This window comes from Cucurbita pepo, chromosome LG17 (genome assembly GCF_002806865.2).
Source record: "Cucurbita pepo subsp. pepo cultivar mu-cu-16 chromosome LG17, ASM280686v2, whole genome shotgun sequence".
NCBI lineage: Eukaryota > Viridiplantae > Streptophyta > Magnoliopsida > Cucurbitales > Cucurbitaceae > Cucurbita > Cucurbita pepo.
This window is the reverse complement of record NC_036654.1, coordinates 1,415,836-1,433,136: the sequence shown is the minus strand read 5'-3', so window position 1 is coordinate 1,433,136 and position 17,301 is coordinate 1,415,836. Positions and strand designations below refer to the sequence as shown.

At 34.6% G+C, this 17,301-nt stretch overlaps 2 protein-coding genes across 4 annotated transcripts; one reads left to right on the top strand and one right to left on the bottom strand.

Moving 5' to 3' along the window:
• Positions 1 to 42: 42 nt before the first annotated feature.
• On the top strand, positions 43 to 10,401 carry LOC111778816 (DEAD-box ATP-dependent RNA helicase 13). Of its 3 annotated transcripts, none has more exons than XM_023658792.1 (16): positions 43 to 249; positions 1,414 to 1,655; positions 2,002 to 2,430; positions 3,619 to 3,791; positions 3,871 to 4,065; positions 4,647 to 4,823; positions 6,016 to 6,404; positions 7,025 to 7,205; positions 7,752 to 7,874; positions 7,944 to 8,060; positions 8,613 to 8,717; positions 8,934 to 9,074; positions 9,191 to 9,256; positions 9,678 to 9,833; positions 9,910 to 9,991; positions 10,118 to 10,401. In XM_023658792.1, exons 2-16 carry the CDS (start codon positions 1,487 to 1,489, stop codon positions 10,168 to 10,170), a joined length of 2,556 nt encoding a protein of 851 aa, XP_023514560.1. In that variant the 5' UTR covers positions 43 to 249; positions 1,414 to 1,486; the 3' UTR covers positions 10,171 to 10,401. The 3 variants fall into 3 exon arrangements, with proteins under 3 accessions (XP_023514560.1, XP_023514562.1, XP_023514561.1); XM_023658794.1 differs by having other exon boundaries at positions 1,382 to 1,655; XM_023658793.1 differs by having other exon boundaries at positions 1,367 to 1,655.
• A 1,174-nt stretch (positions 10,402 to 11,575) lies between these two features.
• Positions 11,576 to 13,061, bottom strand: LOC111779158 (transcription factor MYB62-like). Its single transcript, XM_023659235.1, has 3 exons — positions 12,793 to 13,061; positions 12,401 to 12,530; positions 11,576 to 12,263 (listed from the first exon to the last, which is right to left on the bottom strand). Exons 1-3 carry the CDS (start codon positions 12,944 to 12,946, stop codon positions 11,756 to 11,758), a joined length of 792 nt encoding a protein of 263 aa, XP_023515003.1. The 5' UTR covers positions 12,947 to 13,061; the 3' UTR covers positions 11,576 to 11,755.
• Between the last annotated feature and the right edge of the window lie 4,240 nt (positions 13,062 to 17,301).

The following is a 17,301-nucleotide window of genomic DNA, read 5'->3' as shown; positions in this document are numbered from 1 at the left end:
TAAATAAATAAATAAAAGAACGAGGAAAACCTAACTCTTTCATCTTCGACTCATCTCACGTGCTCCATACCACTCCTTATTCTCTTCTTCTTCTTCTTCATGTGGTCTCCTCCTCCGTTTCAGCAGCTCAGTGTCATCGTCGCCTCTTTTTCCCGTTCAGTGCTGTCGCCGCCGTCATCTTTCTTTCGCTCGTGCCGCTGCGGCGCCCCTCCTAGCGGTTTGCACTGAGTTTATACTCTTTTGTTACTGGTATTCTTCCAATCTCATCTATGGCTTTCTTTTCACTTGAAAAGCACAAACTAGGATATTCTTTTCTCTTTTTTAAGTAACAACACCGACTAGCAACCGGGAGAAAAAATTGAGACGTGGTTTGTGTTTTGGCGGTTCGGATAGTGGGTGTTGTTAGACGAACGATTCTCCATAATGGTATGATATTGTCCACTTTGAGCATAAGCTCTCGTGACCTTGTTTTGGGCTTCCCAAAAGGCCTCATATCAATGGAGATAGTATTCCTTGAATATTAGCCGAGGTGTGACTTTCATCATCCAACACCTCTCCTCGAACAAAGTACGTCTCCCCTTAATCAAGGCTCCTTTTTCTTTTGGAGTGTTAGTCATTTTTTACTATGCCTTCGAGGAGGCTTGACTCCGTTTCTCTTGGAGTCTTTTGTTCGACATTTGAGGATTTACCCATCTATTCGCATGACTAAGTTTTAGGGCATGACTCAGATACCATGTTAGACGAACAGGACTGTCCACAATGGTATGATATTGTCCACTTTGAGCATAAACTCTCAACAAAGTATGTCTCCCCTTAATATAAGGCTCGACTCCTTTTTCTTTTGGAGTCTTAGTCATTTTTTACTATTCCTTCGAGGAGGCTCGACTCCTTTTCTCTTGAAGTCTTTTGTTCGACATTTGAGGATTTACCAATCTATTGGCATGGCTAAGTTTTAGGGCATGACTCTGATACCATGTTAGACGAACACGACTCTCCACAATGGTATTATATTTTTCACTTTGAGCATAAACTCTCATGGCTTTGCTTTAGGCTTCCCCAAAAGGCCTCATACCAATGGAGATAGTATTCCTTGATTATTAACCCATGATTATTCCCTAAATTAGCCGATGTGGGACTTTCTTCATCCAACAGGTGTATCCCCCGCTTTAATTTGTTGCATATTTCTATCAATTTAGGCTTTGATCATCTGCGTATCTCTTTGGTCTCAGCCGAGAATTACCTTGTTTGTGTGACCGTGGATTTTCCAGCATTTCACTTCTTTATTTATCAGAAATTTGGTTTGAAGTAATCTATAGCATTATTCAATTCTCTTTTAAATAGTTTTGTACTCTTTCCTAAATGGCAGCAACTTCCTCCGCAGAGATTGCAGTTGTAATCTCTTTTCTTTCCCAGGAAACAAGCATTAGCAGGAGCAATTTGTTTTGCAGCCAAACTTGGGCGGTAGGCTGTATTCGAGAGTTCATAAATGGCTGAGGACCCAATGCAGTCGATATCTTCTCAAAAGAGAAGGCCAAAGAGGAAGAGAATCCAGAAAGACCCAGAATTGGACCGTCTCGATTCACTCTCATGGAAGTCATCAATCCCGAGGGACGACGCCTTGTCTGCTTTCATTGGATCCAACGATCTCGAAGGAGGTTTGAATTAATTTGTATGCTCTGCTTTAGAAGCTTATATTACACGCGTGGTCATACTAAATTAATTCTGTTGGGTTTGTGGCCTTTTTTCTGTATCTGATATCGTTTGTTGGTTGTTACATGTTCTGAGCACATTGCTTCATTTCGTTAAGTTGTTCTTCTATTTGTAGTTTTAATTATGTTTCGTTTATCAACAATGCTGAGAAATAATTAGGATGTGTATAGAATTCTTGTTTTATTGGCGTGGCACATAATATTGGTGTTAAATGATAATTGATGTTTATGGGGGTTTAAATGTTCGATTGAACATTTTAGTAATGGTTTTGCTTATTTCAATGTACTACAGGTTTTCTTTCGCTTGAGGAGATTGACGAAGCAGAGTATGGCCTGACAATTCCAAAACCTGAAACGGTGAAACAGAAGTTGACATCAACAGCCAGCAAAAAGTCAAAGAAAGGTGAGCAAGACAATGTTGATGGCTGTGGGGGTGCATCGGGAGATGGTGAGGGTAGCATGAATAAGGAAGAGGGGGACAATATGAATATGGAAACAAACAAAAAAGGGAAGAAGGAGAAGAAGAAAAAAAAGAAAAAGAAGAAAAATAAGGTCAATAATGAAGCCCCAACTAGTGAGGAAGATGTGGCTGAAAATATAGGTGGCAGTGATAGTGATAGGATCGAGACAGAGGTTGGAGATGAAATGGATGGCGGTGATGATTTGGAGATGGAGAAGAAGCTGCAGAAGAAAAAAAAAGGAACAAAGGATCATGGAATTGGTTAGTATTATTATCATATAAAACTTTGTGGAGCATAGTCTTCTTGGTTTTTATACAAGCATTTGATTCATGAAATATTGTTATTCTTATTTAATCATTGAACTTGTCTCGTATTGTTTCATGGAGGCAAATTATATTTCTGTCATATTTGTGTGCTCTTTGTTAGAATTCAATCATTAGTTATTTGACCATTTTTTAGCAAGAAAATAATTTGATGTCATTGATGAATGTAATGTACAAAAAAGATAGGAAAAGCCCAAGCCACCATAGGTGGATTACAAAAATGACCTCCAACAAGCGACTATGATAGCATTCACAACAATAAAGAGCATTACAAAGCAAAATTTCCGTAAAACTATTAAAAGAGATAAGCTTATCTTTGAGAACCTGATTATTCCTTCCAAAGAATCTCTCTTCATTGCAAACGATATAGTTGCTTTTGTTCCTTTGAAAGGATGCTCATAAGGATTAGCGCTAGAAAGTCCACGGTGTTCTCCCGAATGCCTGTAGCGCCCAGCCAAATACATTTATCATTTAGTTCCAGTATAGCCGCACAATTGGAGAGTAAGCAAAAAGAAGGCATTGAGTTTTTGAACTTTCCCTGCACATAAAGCCTCAGCTTGAAGGGCTGCGGTAGTGTATGACATTCTTCCCTGTATACTATCAACCATATTGATTGCTTCATGGCTAAGTTTCCAAAGGGATGCTTTGATCTTTTTAGAATAGGATCCCTTCCTTATTGTCGTGTATGGAGGATTCTCGTTGGTGCCCAAACTATGGACTAAATTCATCATCGATGATTTAACAGTGAGTTTTCCAGAGAGATCTGTGAGCTGTATCCATGCATCCGGTGTCTCATTGATGCTCACCGTGTATCAATTGTGTACAAGGGTGGACCGTTCAGTAATTTCATCATCTTTGAGGAGTCTTCTGAGATTCAAATCCCAACTATTTGTTTCGCGAATCCATACCTCTGCCATGGTTTTGTTTGGTTTGTTGGAGAGGCTCAAATCATGGAGAAAGTTTTTGCCTAGCTACCAATTTCCAGCCAATGTGCATTTTCGGAAAAAGATGTAGTTATACTTAATACTGTTGTTGTTTTGATTAGATGAACAATTGTTGAATTGTAAGTGACTATTCAGAACTTTATTATATTTACACATTGCGTATAATCTGATTTGCATTTAGATAAAGAAATCAAGGATGAAGTTGAAAAGGATGCAGTTGATGAAACTGAATATTATGCATGGAATGAGTTGAGACTTCACCCTTTGCTTATGAAATCGATCTACAAACTTGGGTTTAAGGAACCTACAGCGATCCAGAAAGCTTGTATTCCAGCTGCTGCTTACCAGGGGAAGGTTAGTTTTCTTTCTTTTATTGCACGGGTGGAAAATGGACCATACTTTTGCCGGTCATTGAATTTTGCTCATGTGACAGGATGTTGTTGGTGCTGCCGAGACAGGATCTGGAAAAACACTAGCTTTTGGATTGCCAATCCTACAACGTTTATTGGACGAACGGGAAAAGTCTGGAAAGAAGTCTGAAGAAGAGGGAGCAGATGCAGGAAGATATGCTCCCAGAAGTCTTCTACGGGCTCTTATTATTACTCCTACTAGAGAACTTGCTATTCAGGTGGTTGTGATTTTTTATTTGATACTCACACATGGCTGGACGCTTAAATAAATATGTTTGTTGTGGAACAAGTGGGAGACAAAACATGCTAGGATCAACGTTATTAAGATAAGAAACACTAGGGATGACAATTTGAGGTTAAGAAAACTGTCTACCTTACAATGGTGTTCAAGGTCTCACAGTAGCGTTCTCTTTATTGTTTGTTTATTATTTATTGTTGTCATGACGTTTGTATTAACTGGAATGCCTTTATATCCCGTTCTCACTGTGGTTTCTATTTTATTCTCCTTTCACTCATTTTTTGAGTTGGTATCCTTTGAACACTTTCGTTTCTTTCTATTCATTCATTCATGAAACCTTTGTCTCCGATTAAAAAGAAAAAGCTACCCTCTTAAGTTCTTTTAATGTTATAAATCTAATTCTATTTTGTTTTATTTTTATTTTGGTGTTGGTAGCATGATGAATTTAACGTTCACCAATCCATAATGGAAAATACCACACAGAGTTCAAATTGTTTTATTTGGAATTTTGTATCTACTGAATTTGGGTTTAACTCCCTCTCTTTGGTCCTTCATTATCAGGTAACCGATCATCTCAAGGCAGTTGCAGTGGGTACAAATATCAGGGTGGTTCCAATCGTTGGTGGGATGTCCACTGAAAAGCAGGAAAGACTTTTAAGGATGAGGCCAGAGATTGTAGTTGGAACTCCAGGGCGGTTGTGGGAACTTATGTCGGGAGGAGAAAGGCATCTTGTTGAAGTGAGCGCCTTATGATACTGGTTAAACTTGTCCATATCTTCACTCTCCAATCATAAAAATGAATAGTCTAATTTTTTAATCTTGCCAACCTTTTTTGACTCCATCATCATCTATTATTTAAGCTCATTAATCAACATATTCGTTTTGTTGCAAACAAACTTCATCAATCTGTTGCCTTTAACTCCATAATGTTGTGGTTTATTTTCTTCGTGTGGTTTTCTTTTCCTGTTTAAATTGCTTATTTTTCTTTCCTGTGCAATTATCTCAATTATTTCCTCTTCTTCGTTAGCCTTGTAATATGTTGAGCACCAATGAAACCTACTTGTAAAGTAGGGAGTAGGCATAGTTGTAGAACTGCTCAGTTAGTCAGGTTCTATTCAAGATGTTAACCAATGACCTATAAAGCACCAACCCTTGTAAAATTTTGAAGTGTCGGTGTTGAACACATTGGTCATTGATACGCTCCGACATGCTGTTTTGCGTGTCAAATTTTTTTTTTCCTCCACTTTTTCACACGGCAGGGACATTCTCAGACATGACTAAGACATGTAATGTTAAAATGTTCCACGTTTTAGGTCTTTTAAGCCCATTCAAAAGAAAGCCAAATACCCAACAATTAAAGCCAAACTGACCACACGTATAAACCTCAAAATATTAGGGTTTTTTTCCATCATTTCCCAACCCTCACAACTGCTTATTAATGACAACAACCGAGACCATTGTCGGTTGTCGTCAACCACCAGCAACCACTGGTGAACAGGACAAAGATGGGGAAAATATGTAGTTGCTTGTTTGTTTCAAATCCTTGTAATTTCTTGTGTAGGACTTACTGGATATTGGATATTTTTAATGTTGTAGTTTTTTGTGTAAAGCTTATTCGATATTGGATATTGTAAATATTGTTTGTTAATTGTTATCTTATCATCATCTTTTTAATATATAGCATGGCTGTTATTTTGATGTTTAAAGGTAGAAATTTACATTAAAAGTATTAAATATTCATAACAGCTAAAAAATACACACATTTATTTAAACAAAAACTAACGTGTTTCCATCGTTTCGTGCTTGCTTTTTTGGAAATCAACTTGTTCTCGTGTCCGTGTTGCGTCGTATCCATGTATGTGCTTCTTTGTCAATGGCTAAGCTATAAATAGGATGATAATGTTGACGCTCTTCAAATTTTCTGTTTCAGTTGCAGACATTGTCTTTCTTTGTACTGGATGAGGCTGATAGGATGATAGAAAATGGACACTTTCGTGAGTTGCAGTCCATTATTGATATGCTCCCTGTGGCAAATTGTTCTACAGAAAATTCACAAAATGCAGAAAACTCTTCGACCAGTCCAAGTTCTCAAAGAAAGAAACGGCAAACACTTGTGTTTTCTGCAACATTGTCACTGTCTTCTGATTTTCGCAAGAAATTAAAGCGTGGATCATCCAGACCTAGTCAATCAGGAGGGATGGATGGTTTGAATTCTATAGAAGCTCTGTCTGAGAGAGCTGGGATTAGACCTAATGTTGCTATTATAAATCTGACTAACACATCGGTTTTGGCAAATAATCTTGAAGAATCATTTATAGAGTATGTGCCTTTTCATCTGATATCTAGCATTTTGTAACTCTTCTATTGTTTCTATTGTATATTTCATTTATATCATGTACTTGCACAAGGAATATTCAAAATGTTCCCCAACTGACTTATATTCACCCTATAAATGATGTTTTGTGGTTGAGGAAAGCCGATAACCTTTGCACCTTTTTTCATGTAGTAGGGCAGCTAAAATATTTCCCTCATTTCTAACCTTTTTTCATGTAGTACACGTCTGTACATCTTATTTTAGCTCTATTGCATTATGATCTGCATGACTTGGTTTTTGTCTTTTCGCTAGTACTCAGTGGTGTATAGCATTGTTTTCCTTGTATTGATATCCACCTCTTATAACTCTTTATGTCCATAATGACATACCGAAAGCCTGATCTGCATAATAATCAGTCGCTTGGGTCCTTATCATCTTTGCCTCCTAATTTTTGATAGATTACAGTTACATCAATTTGATAATTTCTTTGTGCCAGCAATTATATCAGGCTTTCGGTATGTCATACCATCAATGATGGTTGTGGCTGTCTTTTTGAGTTTTCTCTGCATTGATTAATTCTTCTCCAGTGGATGTGGAACATTACTGACTCATGACCTACTTGCAGATGTAGGGAAGAAGACAAGGATGCTTATTTGTATTACATTCTGTCTGTTTATGGAAAAGGCCGCACAATTGTCTTCTGCACATCCATTGCTGCACTACGTCATATTTCTGCTTTATTGTGCATTGTTGGTATCAATGTCTTGACTCTTCATGCTCAAAGGCAGCAACGAGCTCGCTTGAAGGTTAGCTTACTATTTAGAAGACACCCAGCTAGTATCTGACATAAAACTTTTCCATATGTGGAGGTGCTGACTTGGCAACAACTTGTACTACCAAAATTTATTTTCTATCATTTCATTGAAAAAGAAATAAGTGTCATTGAAAGTAGTGAAATTACTGTAGCAGTTCTCAAGAAGCTACAAAAACTCCAATTGGAAATGATCAAACAAAGAGTATAGTAATGAAACTGTGTGGAGGAAGAAGAGCTATAAATCGAAGATCTAGAAAGAATATTGTCTTGGACTTCCCCTACACCACCCTGTAAATCTTTGGAAAAATTCTTGTATTTATTTCAACCAAGTGATTTCACTTTATAGCTCTAATAGCATTGGACCAAATTAACTTAGTTTTCCTCTTTTAAGAAGATTAATACTAATGCAAAAAGGAAGATGTTTTTTCCTTTTCAGTTTCAGGTTAAATGTATCCTCTGAATATTAAACATAATTGATTTCATGTTATAAATTTTTTTAATTAGTTGTATCAGAGACTTCTGTTTTTGTTTATCGTAGGCAATCGATCGTTTCCGCGGAAGGGAAAATGGGATACTGATTGCCACTGACGTTGCAGCTAGAGGCCTTGATATTCCTGGTGTTCGAACTGTTGTCCACTATCAACTACCACATTCAGCTGAGGTTAGTAAGACACAACTTACTGTACACTTCTTCTGTCTAAGTGTTACTAAATGTTTTATTTGGCATTAGGTTTACGTTCATAGAAGTGGAAGAACAGCCAGAGCTTCTGCTGATGGATGCAGTATCGCATTGGTCTCTGCCAATGAAACTTCCAAATTTGCTACTCTGTGCAAATCTTTCTCTAAGGTAGCAGATTTACAGTGGTTTTTTAATTCTAGTTTCTACAGGCATGGGTCATTTGGGAATAAATCTTTATTGAAAAATTTACTCGATCATTTTCTTTGTTTTCTTTCCTTTCTCTGCCTGACTTACATTTTAAAGAAATAGTAGCTATCACTATTTGGTCCCTAGTTAGATTCAATGTTTCTATGTGAGGTTTGGTGGAAAAGCTTTTTTGCAATTATCTTTTAGGGTCTTATTTTACTTGATTAGAGGTCCTTCCTATTTTTACCTCATTCTTTTGTGGCCTCTCTTTTTGTGTGCACTTGTTTTCTTTCCTTTTTTTTTTTTTTTCCGCAATGAAAGTTGTTTATTCATCATAAAAAAGAAAGAGGTTTCTTTAATTTTTTTTGTAGTCTTTTTGGATGTATGTATTTTTTTGATAGGAAACAAAAACCATTTCATTGATGTATGAAATAGATACAAAAGAAAGTACTACCAGAGATAATTACAAGAATTGATGTAATGTCTTTTGGGCCATCCTCCTTATACTTGCTTCATTTGCTTTTGTTCTGTTAGGAAAGCTTCCAGCGATTTCCTGTTGATAATTCATACATGCCAGAGGTTCTAAAACGATTGTCTCTTGCACGCCAGATTGACAAGATTCTGCGGAAGGATTCTCAAGTAAACATTGACATAATTTCATGCCTATTTATTGATACATAGAAATTTATGTCTTGGCGCTTTTAAGTTTCATTCTTCTTGTTCCTTACTGTGTTAATTGGTGTCAATTGGCAGTTGATTTTTCTGTGCAATATCATAGTTCTAATCCTAGAGTTACGTTATCACTTATTTAGTTTTTGGTCGTTATGAATTTAAAGCTATGTTTCTGATTTCTAGGAGAAGGCAAAAAAAACCTGGTTTGAGCGGAATGCAGAGTTAGTGGAATTAGTAGTGGATAACGATGACAGTGAAGATGAGAGAGCAAACAATCATAAGCAGAAGAAATTTGGCTCCATGCAGTTAAAGAAATTGCAAGAGGTATTACCCGCAATGGATAAGTTCGCATTAAATTTTGGTGATATGGTAGATATGTTAATACCTTGAGTAACAATAATATTTTCCTTTTTCTAAAAAATTTTCATTACTAATTGCAGGAGCTCGGCAAGCTGCTTTCCCACCCCCTGCAACCGAAATCATTTTCACACCGTTATTTGGCCGGAGTAAGTATCTGCTAGTATTGTTAGAAGTTCAGTCCTTAAGTTTTCTCCCTTTTGCCCTTCATCGAGTTTCTGGATTAAGGATTTTCATTTTGTGAAATGTTGTAATATGTTATATGATACGATACTTCGCATCCAGGGAAAAAGTTCTTCCAGGTAAAGAAAGAAAGTGGGAGTAAGAAAATAACCGCTGTTTTTGCAGGGCAAACAACAACTTATCATAAAACATTCAGATCATGAATTATCCTGTTTTATTGGTTTTTTGAAATATTCTTTTCTGTTTTTATATGTGCCAATGTATTTGGAATGTATCTGTTTCACAGTCAATAGGGTGCCCCTAAGTTCGAATAATTTCTGGTTTCAGCCATTGGTCGTTAGCTGCTTTTGTTTTCTAATAACTTGTTATTCTCTCATTCCTTATCAGGCTGGGGTCTCACCTCTTCTGCAACATCAATTTGAAGAGATGGTCAAGCAGAACGGGACTGTTCAGAATACGGGAGATAACAAAAGGAGGAAGTTGGCTGCTATTGGCCAAGATCTTACGGAACCACTTCAAGCACTTCGAACCGGTGGTCAACAGGTAATGTGAAACATTTTCTACGGGTGAAGTGTTTTTTTCCGTGGGCAAAATTTCAACTCAGCATCCGTTTTGACAGGTACATATGGATGCAAAAGAGATGGCTGATAAACGGAAGAAAGTGGAGAACCTTAGGAGAAAGAAAAAAGAGGAGAAAAAACGTACACAACTAAAATCTTTACGACTTTTGATGGTTTTTCAAATTTTCATCTTTATATTTTCAGTTCAAAAGATCTTGTAGGAAAATCTACTCTCAGGTTCTTCATATTGCAATTATTTTCTTGCAGGCTTGCGTGATCAGCGAAGAAATAAACGGAAACAAATGAAAGGCAAGATTTAGAAGATTGGCCATTCTGGTAAACTGTGCATTAACAATTGATTAGAGCTTATGATAAGATGTTCTTGAGTAAGTTAAAGAGTTTTTAGTTCAGTTTTTTTTTCTTATAAAAACAAATTGAACAAAAAAAATGCCGATTTTGGTAATCTGTAGGCAGAAATCAAAATTTTCAGCAGAGATTTTAAGACATATTTGAGTCTGATTGAATAATATTTTATTTTTAATGCCAAAGCTAATACTGGAATATTTGAAATCTTCTAAATCATCCTATGAGAATAGTGAATGAATCTCTGAATTCCTATGCTTCTATCTAGGTCAAATTTGATAAATTTGTTTAGTCTTTCGTTTACTGCTAGCACACTTCAAGTCAATCCATATCCTTTTGTTTTTATTTTTGAGAAAAATTCATCTTTACCCATACTTACTCCAAGTCAATTTTATAAATAAATTTTCCATTCCATAAAACTCCAAATCCCTAGATTACCTTAAACTTGTAATAGTGATGAGATAGTGTCCTCAACATGAAATTAAAAACTTGCATACAAATTAGTAATAAATCACACAAAATTCAACCAACCAAACATTCCAGATCAGTTCAAGATGTCGAAATCCAACCACGAGAATTATGAACACAGCCAAAAAAGTATCAGACCCGACTTAAGAATCAATACCCAAGAAAATAATCATGTCTAAATGGGTAAAAATTGAAAACTTTACAGCCTACTGTAGAAAAGAAAAAGAACGACGATAAATGTAAAAATGAAACCACGAGACTAACTACAAAGAATCTATCACTTGATTATTTTAAACAAAAGTTATCTTACTAAAATATAAATTTAAAACAAGACATCATTTTTTTTTTTTTTTGTGTGTGCTAAGGATAAGGAATAGAAAGACAGACAATGACATAAACTAATCATAAGTGGGTGTAAAAGTACCATTATTTCTAAGTTTCCATTGAAGACATGAGTTTTATGTATCCTTAAGTTGTCGGACAGCTTGGTATTAGTTTATATAGATTTTAGACTAGGTATATGGAAGAAATTTCTTTCTTTGATTCCATCCTGATCAAGCTAGAGATACTTTATGCTGTTAGGATCAGCTCTTAGTAGAGCTCTATCTCAATAGAAAATTTTGTTATCCCTGATGAATTCGAAATCCAATCAATAATCAAATCGAGATATCAATGAATATTTAAGGAGTCAGCCTTATCCTAATATGTAGGACTAAGTGCTTGTGTTCGAACAATAGAAGTGGGTTGATTAGCAGCTTTTTCTATCACTCGAGATCACTTGCATTATCCAACTGATTTATACTTTTCATTGAAGATTCGTATCTCCATACTCCATATATACTTTGTTTAAGAATAAAAAAGAGACAATTTGTAGAAAATTTTGGACCATAGCAAATCAAATTCCCCTTTTTATTACCCAGAAGCATACATGATAAGATTCATAATTAAGCCTGTCTTGTAATTTGCATACAAAAGTTCATAAAATAAAATTTCAAGGTAAGATTTGGATTACTCTCCAGCACTTTTACGATGAAAACACGATGAAGTTAAATCATTAATCTCTACCAAAAAAATTCAACAAAAGGGTGTTACTAGATCGTGCATATTTGCTTTTCCAAATGCAGAATTTGGTGTGAGATTGCCTTGAAAATCCTCAAAATTCCACAGGAATCCGTCCCATAATTGTTGGTCCTCTATGGAAATTGCCTCAGGCACTGACAGCAAGAGGCTTCCTGGGTGATCATGATGATCAGTTATTTGGGTATTGTAGTTACTGATCATGGGAGTACAAGTTTCCTGGCTTATTTGAGGCTTAGAGCTGCTTAGTTCAGTTTTCATATTAGGTTGTTGGTTCAGTTGTTGCTGTCTTAGGAGTTCTCGATGTTGTTGTTGTCGTCGTAGGATCTCCCAATATTGTTGTTGTTGCTGCTGCTGTTGATACTGATGCTTTCTTAAAAATCGAGGGTTGGGCCTTTCATTGCAGATAGAAGTTACCTTTACCTTTTTCTTGAAATGGGTCCTCCAATAGTTCTTTATTTCATTATCAGTTCTTCCCGGCAAGCTTCTAGCAATGGTAGACCACCTACAGGATTTACAAGGGTTATTTCTTTTTAGCTATTCATAATTTTGGACACTTCATATTTTCAAGTATGATACCGAACCCGAAAATTCTTGTTAAACTTGGGCCCCTTAACATGGCAAAAAAGAAGAGAGGATTACCTGTTCCCCCATCTAGCATGAAGCTCTAGAATTATGCTTTCTTCATGTGGAGTTATCTGCCCTCTCTTTAGGTCTGGCCTCAGGTAGTTTACCCATCTCAACCTACAACTCTTCCCATTCCTTTTCAATCCTGAATGCACCAAAAGAAGAAACGAATTAGAAAAAGGGAAAAGTTTGGCTTTGAAAGTTTAAGAAGTTGGAAGAAAGAAAAAGACAAATGATGACTCAAACCAAAGAAGAAAAGCGATGGAAGAACAGGGGATCGAATACTGAATTTAGGAGAAGTGATGAGGGGAAACAAATGCTCAATTTAAAGTGACTAATAGAACACTCCAAAACTCGAACCGAACCGACCCGAAACTCAGGAGAGCTGTTTGCTTATGTGTTCATACCTGCAAGTTGAGCCACAGAGTTCCACCTTCCTTCACCATGAACTCTCACATACTCAATCAGCAACCTGTCTTCTTCAGCAGTCCAAGGCCCTTTCCTCCATCCTTCTTCCTCCACTTTGCCCCAACCAAAATGCTCACTCATCATCATCATCATCTTCCAAAGCCTTACTTTTCCTCTCTCTGTCTCTCTCTGTCTCTCTTCCAGATTTCTATGGCATATTTAGTTAATATCTGCTGCATATTTATATACTCACTCATGGTTTCATAGTTTTTCTGATCATGTCTACTGTTCAAGTTATAGTGATCATCATCATTTTCGAAACAATATTATATAATGGCATATATGTCCTCATCAATATTTTATTGTGTATTGCTCTTTTCCCTTTTTTTAAAACTTCATCTTCTTTTTGGGACTGTCTAATCTTATTCTTCTTCTATGAAAGATGACCCATTTGATTATTTTAACTAGATTTCCATCATTCTTTTAGGAAAAATATTATAAAGTGATGAGCTTGGAGTCATCTAGATTATACATAGATTCTCTCCATATTTTTAACTATCATAGTGTTCTTTTGCCTTGTAAATAGATCATATTTAGATTCTCTCCAGTAGGATTTTTCCAGATTTGAAATGGTTCAGTGCAGATTATCATAGTTTCACATCAACCAAGCTTGAGAATAATTTGTCACATGATTAAGATCTTTCTTTTAGCCATGATTCATCAATCAGCTAAGCTTCTATCAACTTAGTACTCTGATATAGCCTATACCCGTCCCACATGCCTCAATTTCGAGCTACTTTTTGATAGTATGTCGTTTTTATATGCTATTATCTTCTCGGATTCACTTGAGACGTCCATTAAATTCTCTATGATTCGTAGATACGAGACAATTATATCTGTTCCGAAAACACATCCGTCCTAACATTAAGAGAGAAGGAGAATTGTTGGCAATGATACTCAATAAGGAAAGGACAAACCTTGGAGATGCCAAAGCATTAGGTGACTTAAAAATTCCAATAATAATAATAATAATAATAATAATAATTGTAATAATGATGAAAAGTGAGGATTTTTAATAGGAGGAAAAAGAGATCCTAGGCCACGTAAACCCCTCTCCTTGAACCAAAATAAAAAGAAAAAAAGTAATTAAAATATAATAATTTAATTATTGTGAGTGGATGACCTTTTCAATTTTAAAAATATTGTGTATCCAATGGGATTCTTCCACCTGTTTGATTAAAGGAGAGATGAGATGTGCAATCTCCATTATATCCTCATTTAAATACTATATTTTCTTTTATGCCATTTTCAGCCTTTTGAGACATTAAAATTAAGTCCATTTGGACACATTGCCTTTCCTTACTCCTACCCTCTGAGAGAATTTTTTGCATGCATTTTTTGGAAATTTTAAGAATAATTTTCGATTATGTTTTGAGCTGCCCGGGCGGTTCGGCTGCCTTTTCAACCTGGTGCAAGTTGTAAGCGGTCTTGGTCTCGAGTTGAGCTGGGGCGTCATTTCTTTCTCGTAGCGGGAGTGAGTGCACTGCAAGACTAAACAAGTGACTCTCTCACTTCCCATCATCGACGGTCTGAAAATTATTTATAAATAAATGATGAAAATTGGCGTTTATTTCATCTGGACTAAAATCATTCTTGCCATTTGTTTCATCGGGAAAGATATTACTAAAGTCATTTATATAAATTCAAAATTTATACGACAATTATCCGTTTATAAATATATATTTTTTTTATTTATTTCAAGAAATTTTGGCTGCCAACTTCTAAAATATCTCTCCCCACATTCAAATCCCTACTCTATTAAGGAGTCTATAGCTTAGCTTTCAATTAAAAAATAATTTTTATTTCATTAAAAAAGAAATAATTACTTTAGAAAAATATTCCAAAGAGATAGCTTTGGAATTGCTTCAAAATCGTCTTCTAGCAAACGTGTTATGCACAAACCCATCCCATTATGGAATTTCACCAACCATATCTAATTTAATATTTATTTGCTCTACACCCATCCATAAAAAATTAATCAAATAATAATCCGTGTATTTACGACTCGTTTAATTTGATGATGTCGTGATTTTAAATACGCACACGAAAACCAAAAGTAAATTGTAAGCTTCGTTCTCTTAGATCTGTTGTTGATGTGGAATGAAGATTTGAATTTCGAATCTCGGGAGTAAAGGAACAAAGTGCACATTCCTTTTTCCGGTAGCTCAATCGTAGGAATTTCATGGTTAAGTGTGTTTTGCTTGGAACAATACTGTGTCAGGTGACCTCTTAAGAACTTTCTTAAGATGCATGTAAGTGAAGATAAAACAAGCTGGAATAACTCGCGTTGATCTGTGGCGATAGTTTTTACTCTTAAGAAGCAAAGAGTAACTAAAGTGACCATATCGTAAGGGAATGTTCGGGGTCATCAAGTAAAAAATCCAGATTTTGAAACTTGAGGGTTACAAAAATTACGTGTAGGGGAATGTCGGGGCCATCAAGTGAAAAATTCAAATTCTAAATCCTGAGCATTACAAAAATTACGTGTCATAACCATTGAGCTATGATCATATTGGTATTTAAAGGAAACTGGTGAACCCGAAACATATAATAAATTTATTGAAATTGAGATCATCATATCTTTATCCAATGTTAGAAAGTATATAATATATGTTTATATAGAAGGATATAATTGAATTGATAACCTTTTTGGTACGGACAAGGTAGAACAAAGGGATATGCTCTAATAATAAATTAAATAAAATAAAAGAACTTTACAAAAGTTGAAGTTGATTAACAGCTAAGCATTTAATTACCTTAATTATTATTATTATTTTATTTTTTTACATATTTTATTACATTGATTAGGATTGAGATTATGAGATATTATGGTGCTAAAATGAGCCTTAAACTTTATTATATAAAATAAAATTAATTTTAATTTAGTTAAATTAAAATTTAATTTAGAATTTTAATTTTAATTTTGGAAATGACTAAATAATTATCGAGCTGAATGATTCTTTTTAGACACTGATATTAAAAAAAAAGTACGTACCATGAATCTGTTCTTAACCATTATTATTATTTTTTTACCTGAATAAATGTATAAAAAAAATATAAATTAGCGGTGAAATTTTTAATAGTGGTCGTTGAATAAAAATATTGTTCGTATCGAATAAATTAAATTAATAATTAAAAGTTAGGTTCATAACAAAAATCACTTGGGTGGCTGAAGTGGACCTTGGAAGACTTTGTCGTTGACCATTGCTATCAAGGACGGTAAAAAGTTATGAAATATCATGACATAATTTTCTATATATATATATTAAGATTATATTTTTTACCATGTAATTATAATTTTATTATTAGTCGTAGACAGAGAAGGGGCGATTCTCAAATGACATCTATCTGGCTACGTTTGTGCTAAGATTGAGAAGTGTCACGATGTGACCGAAGAAGATGATGCATCGTCCAACACACCACGAGTGTGCATTGAAGCTAAGTCGTAACATACATGAAGTTTGAGAGAATGAGGCGGCACAGTGTCGAAGACAATCTTGAAGAGGGTTGTATAGGGTCTCAAGCCATAACCTCAAAAGCCGGGATTTCGATGAGTTTTGACATGCGGCTTGAGAATTAAGTTTGTCGATATAAAAGATGAAAACTCACCAAATTTGAAACATTACCTCTAAACTTGTATAAATATTTCAAAACTACCCTTATTTCATTCTCGTGAACGTCAAGTTGTTTTAGCTCACTAACATGCCTATATCTTGTCTAATATTCTAAGTAATTTATACGTTAATGATAATTTTGAAAAGTATACAGGATAATATTTTAATTTTTTAAATAATAAAAATATTTTTAAAATAAAGAGAAAATCTCAAATATATATTTAATAAGTTATGAATCCGCTATTATTTATAAACAACATCGACGTTTTCATATGGTTGACGGGAATATAATATTATTACTATTATTATTTTTCCTTCAAACATAAATTAAATTAAAATAATTGTGAAACCAAATAATTTCTTAGGGACCTTTCGTGCAAACTTTCGCNAAAAAAAAAAAAAAAAAAAAAAAAAAAAAAAAAAAAGTAATTTTTGTAATTTAAAATTAAGTTGCCAAACCCCACTTATGTTTACTCCTTTGACCTCTCCAAGGGACATTGTCCCTTTATAGTTATATATATATATATATATATATATAATTTTCTAATAAATATTTAATATAAATAGCTTAAAAATGTCACTTCAATGTAAAATAATACAATTATACTAAAATAAAATAATGTGCAAATTTAAAGGTAAATTGAATTATAATTTTTAGTGTAATTAAAATTTTAAATGATTTTTTATTTTTATTTTTGTGTCTAATAATATTTTAAAATTTGGAAGCATTTAATCAAATTTTAAACTCTTAAATTTTATTCTAAATTTGTTTAAATTTTAATTAATTAATTAAATTAATTAAAATTTCCAAGGTATTATTAACAAAATTTCGGA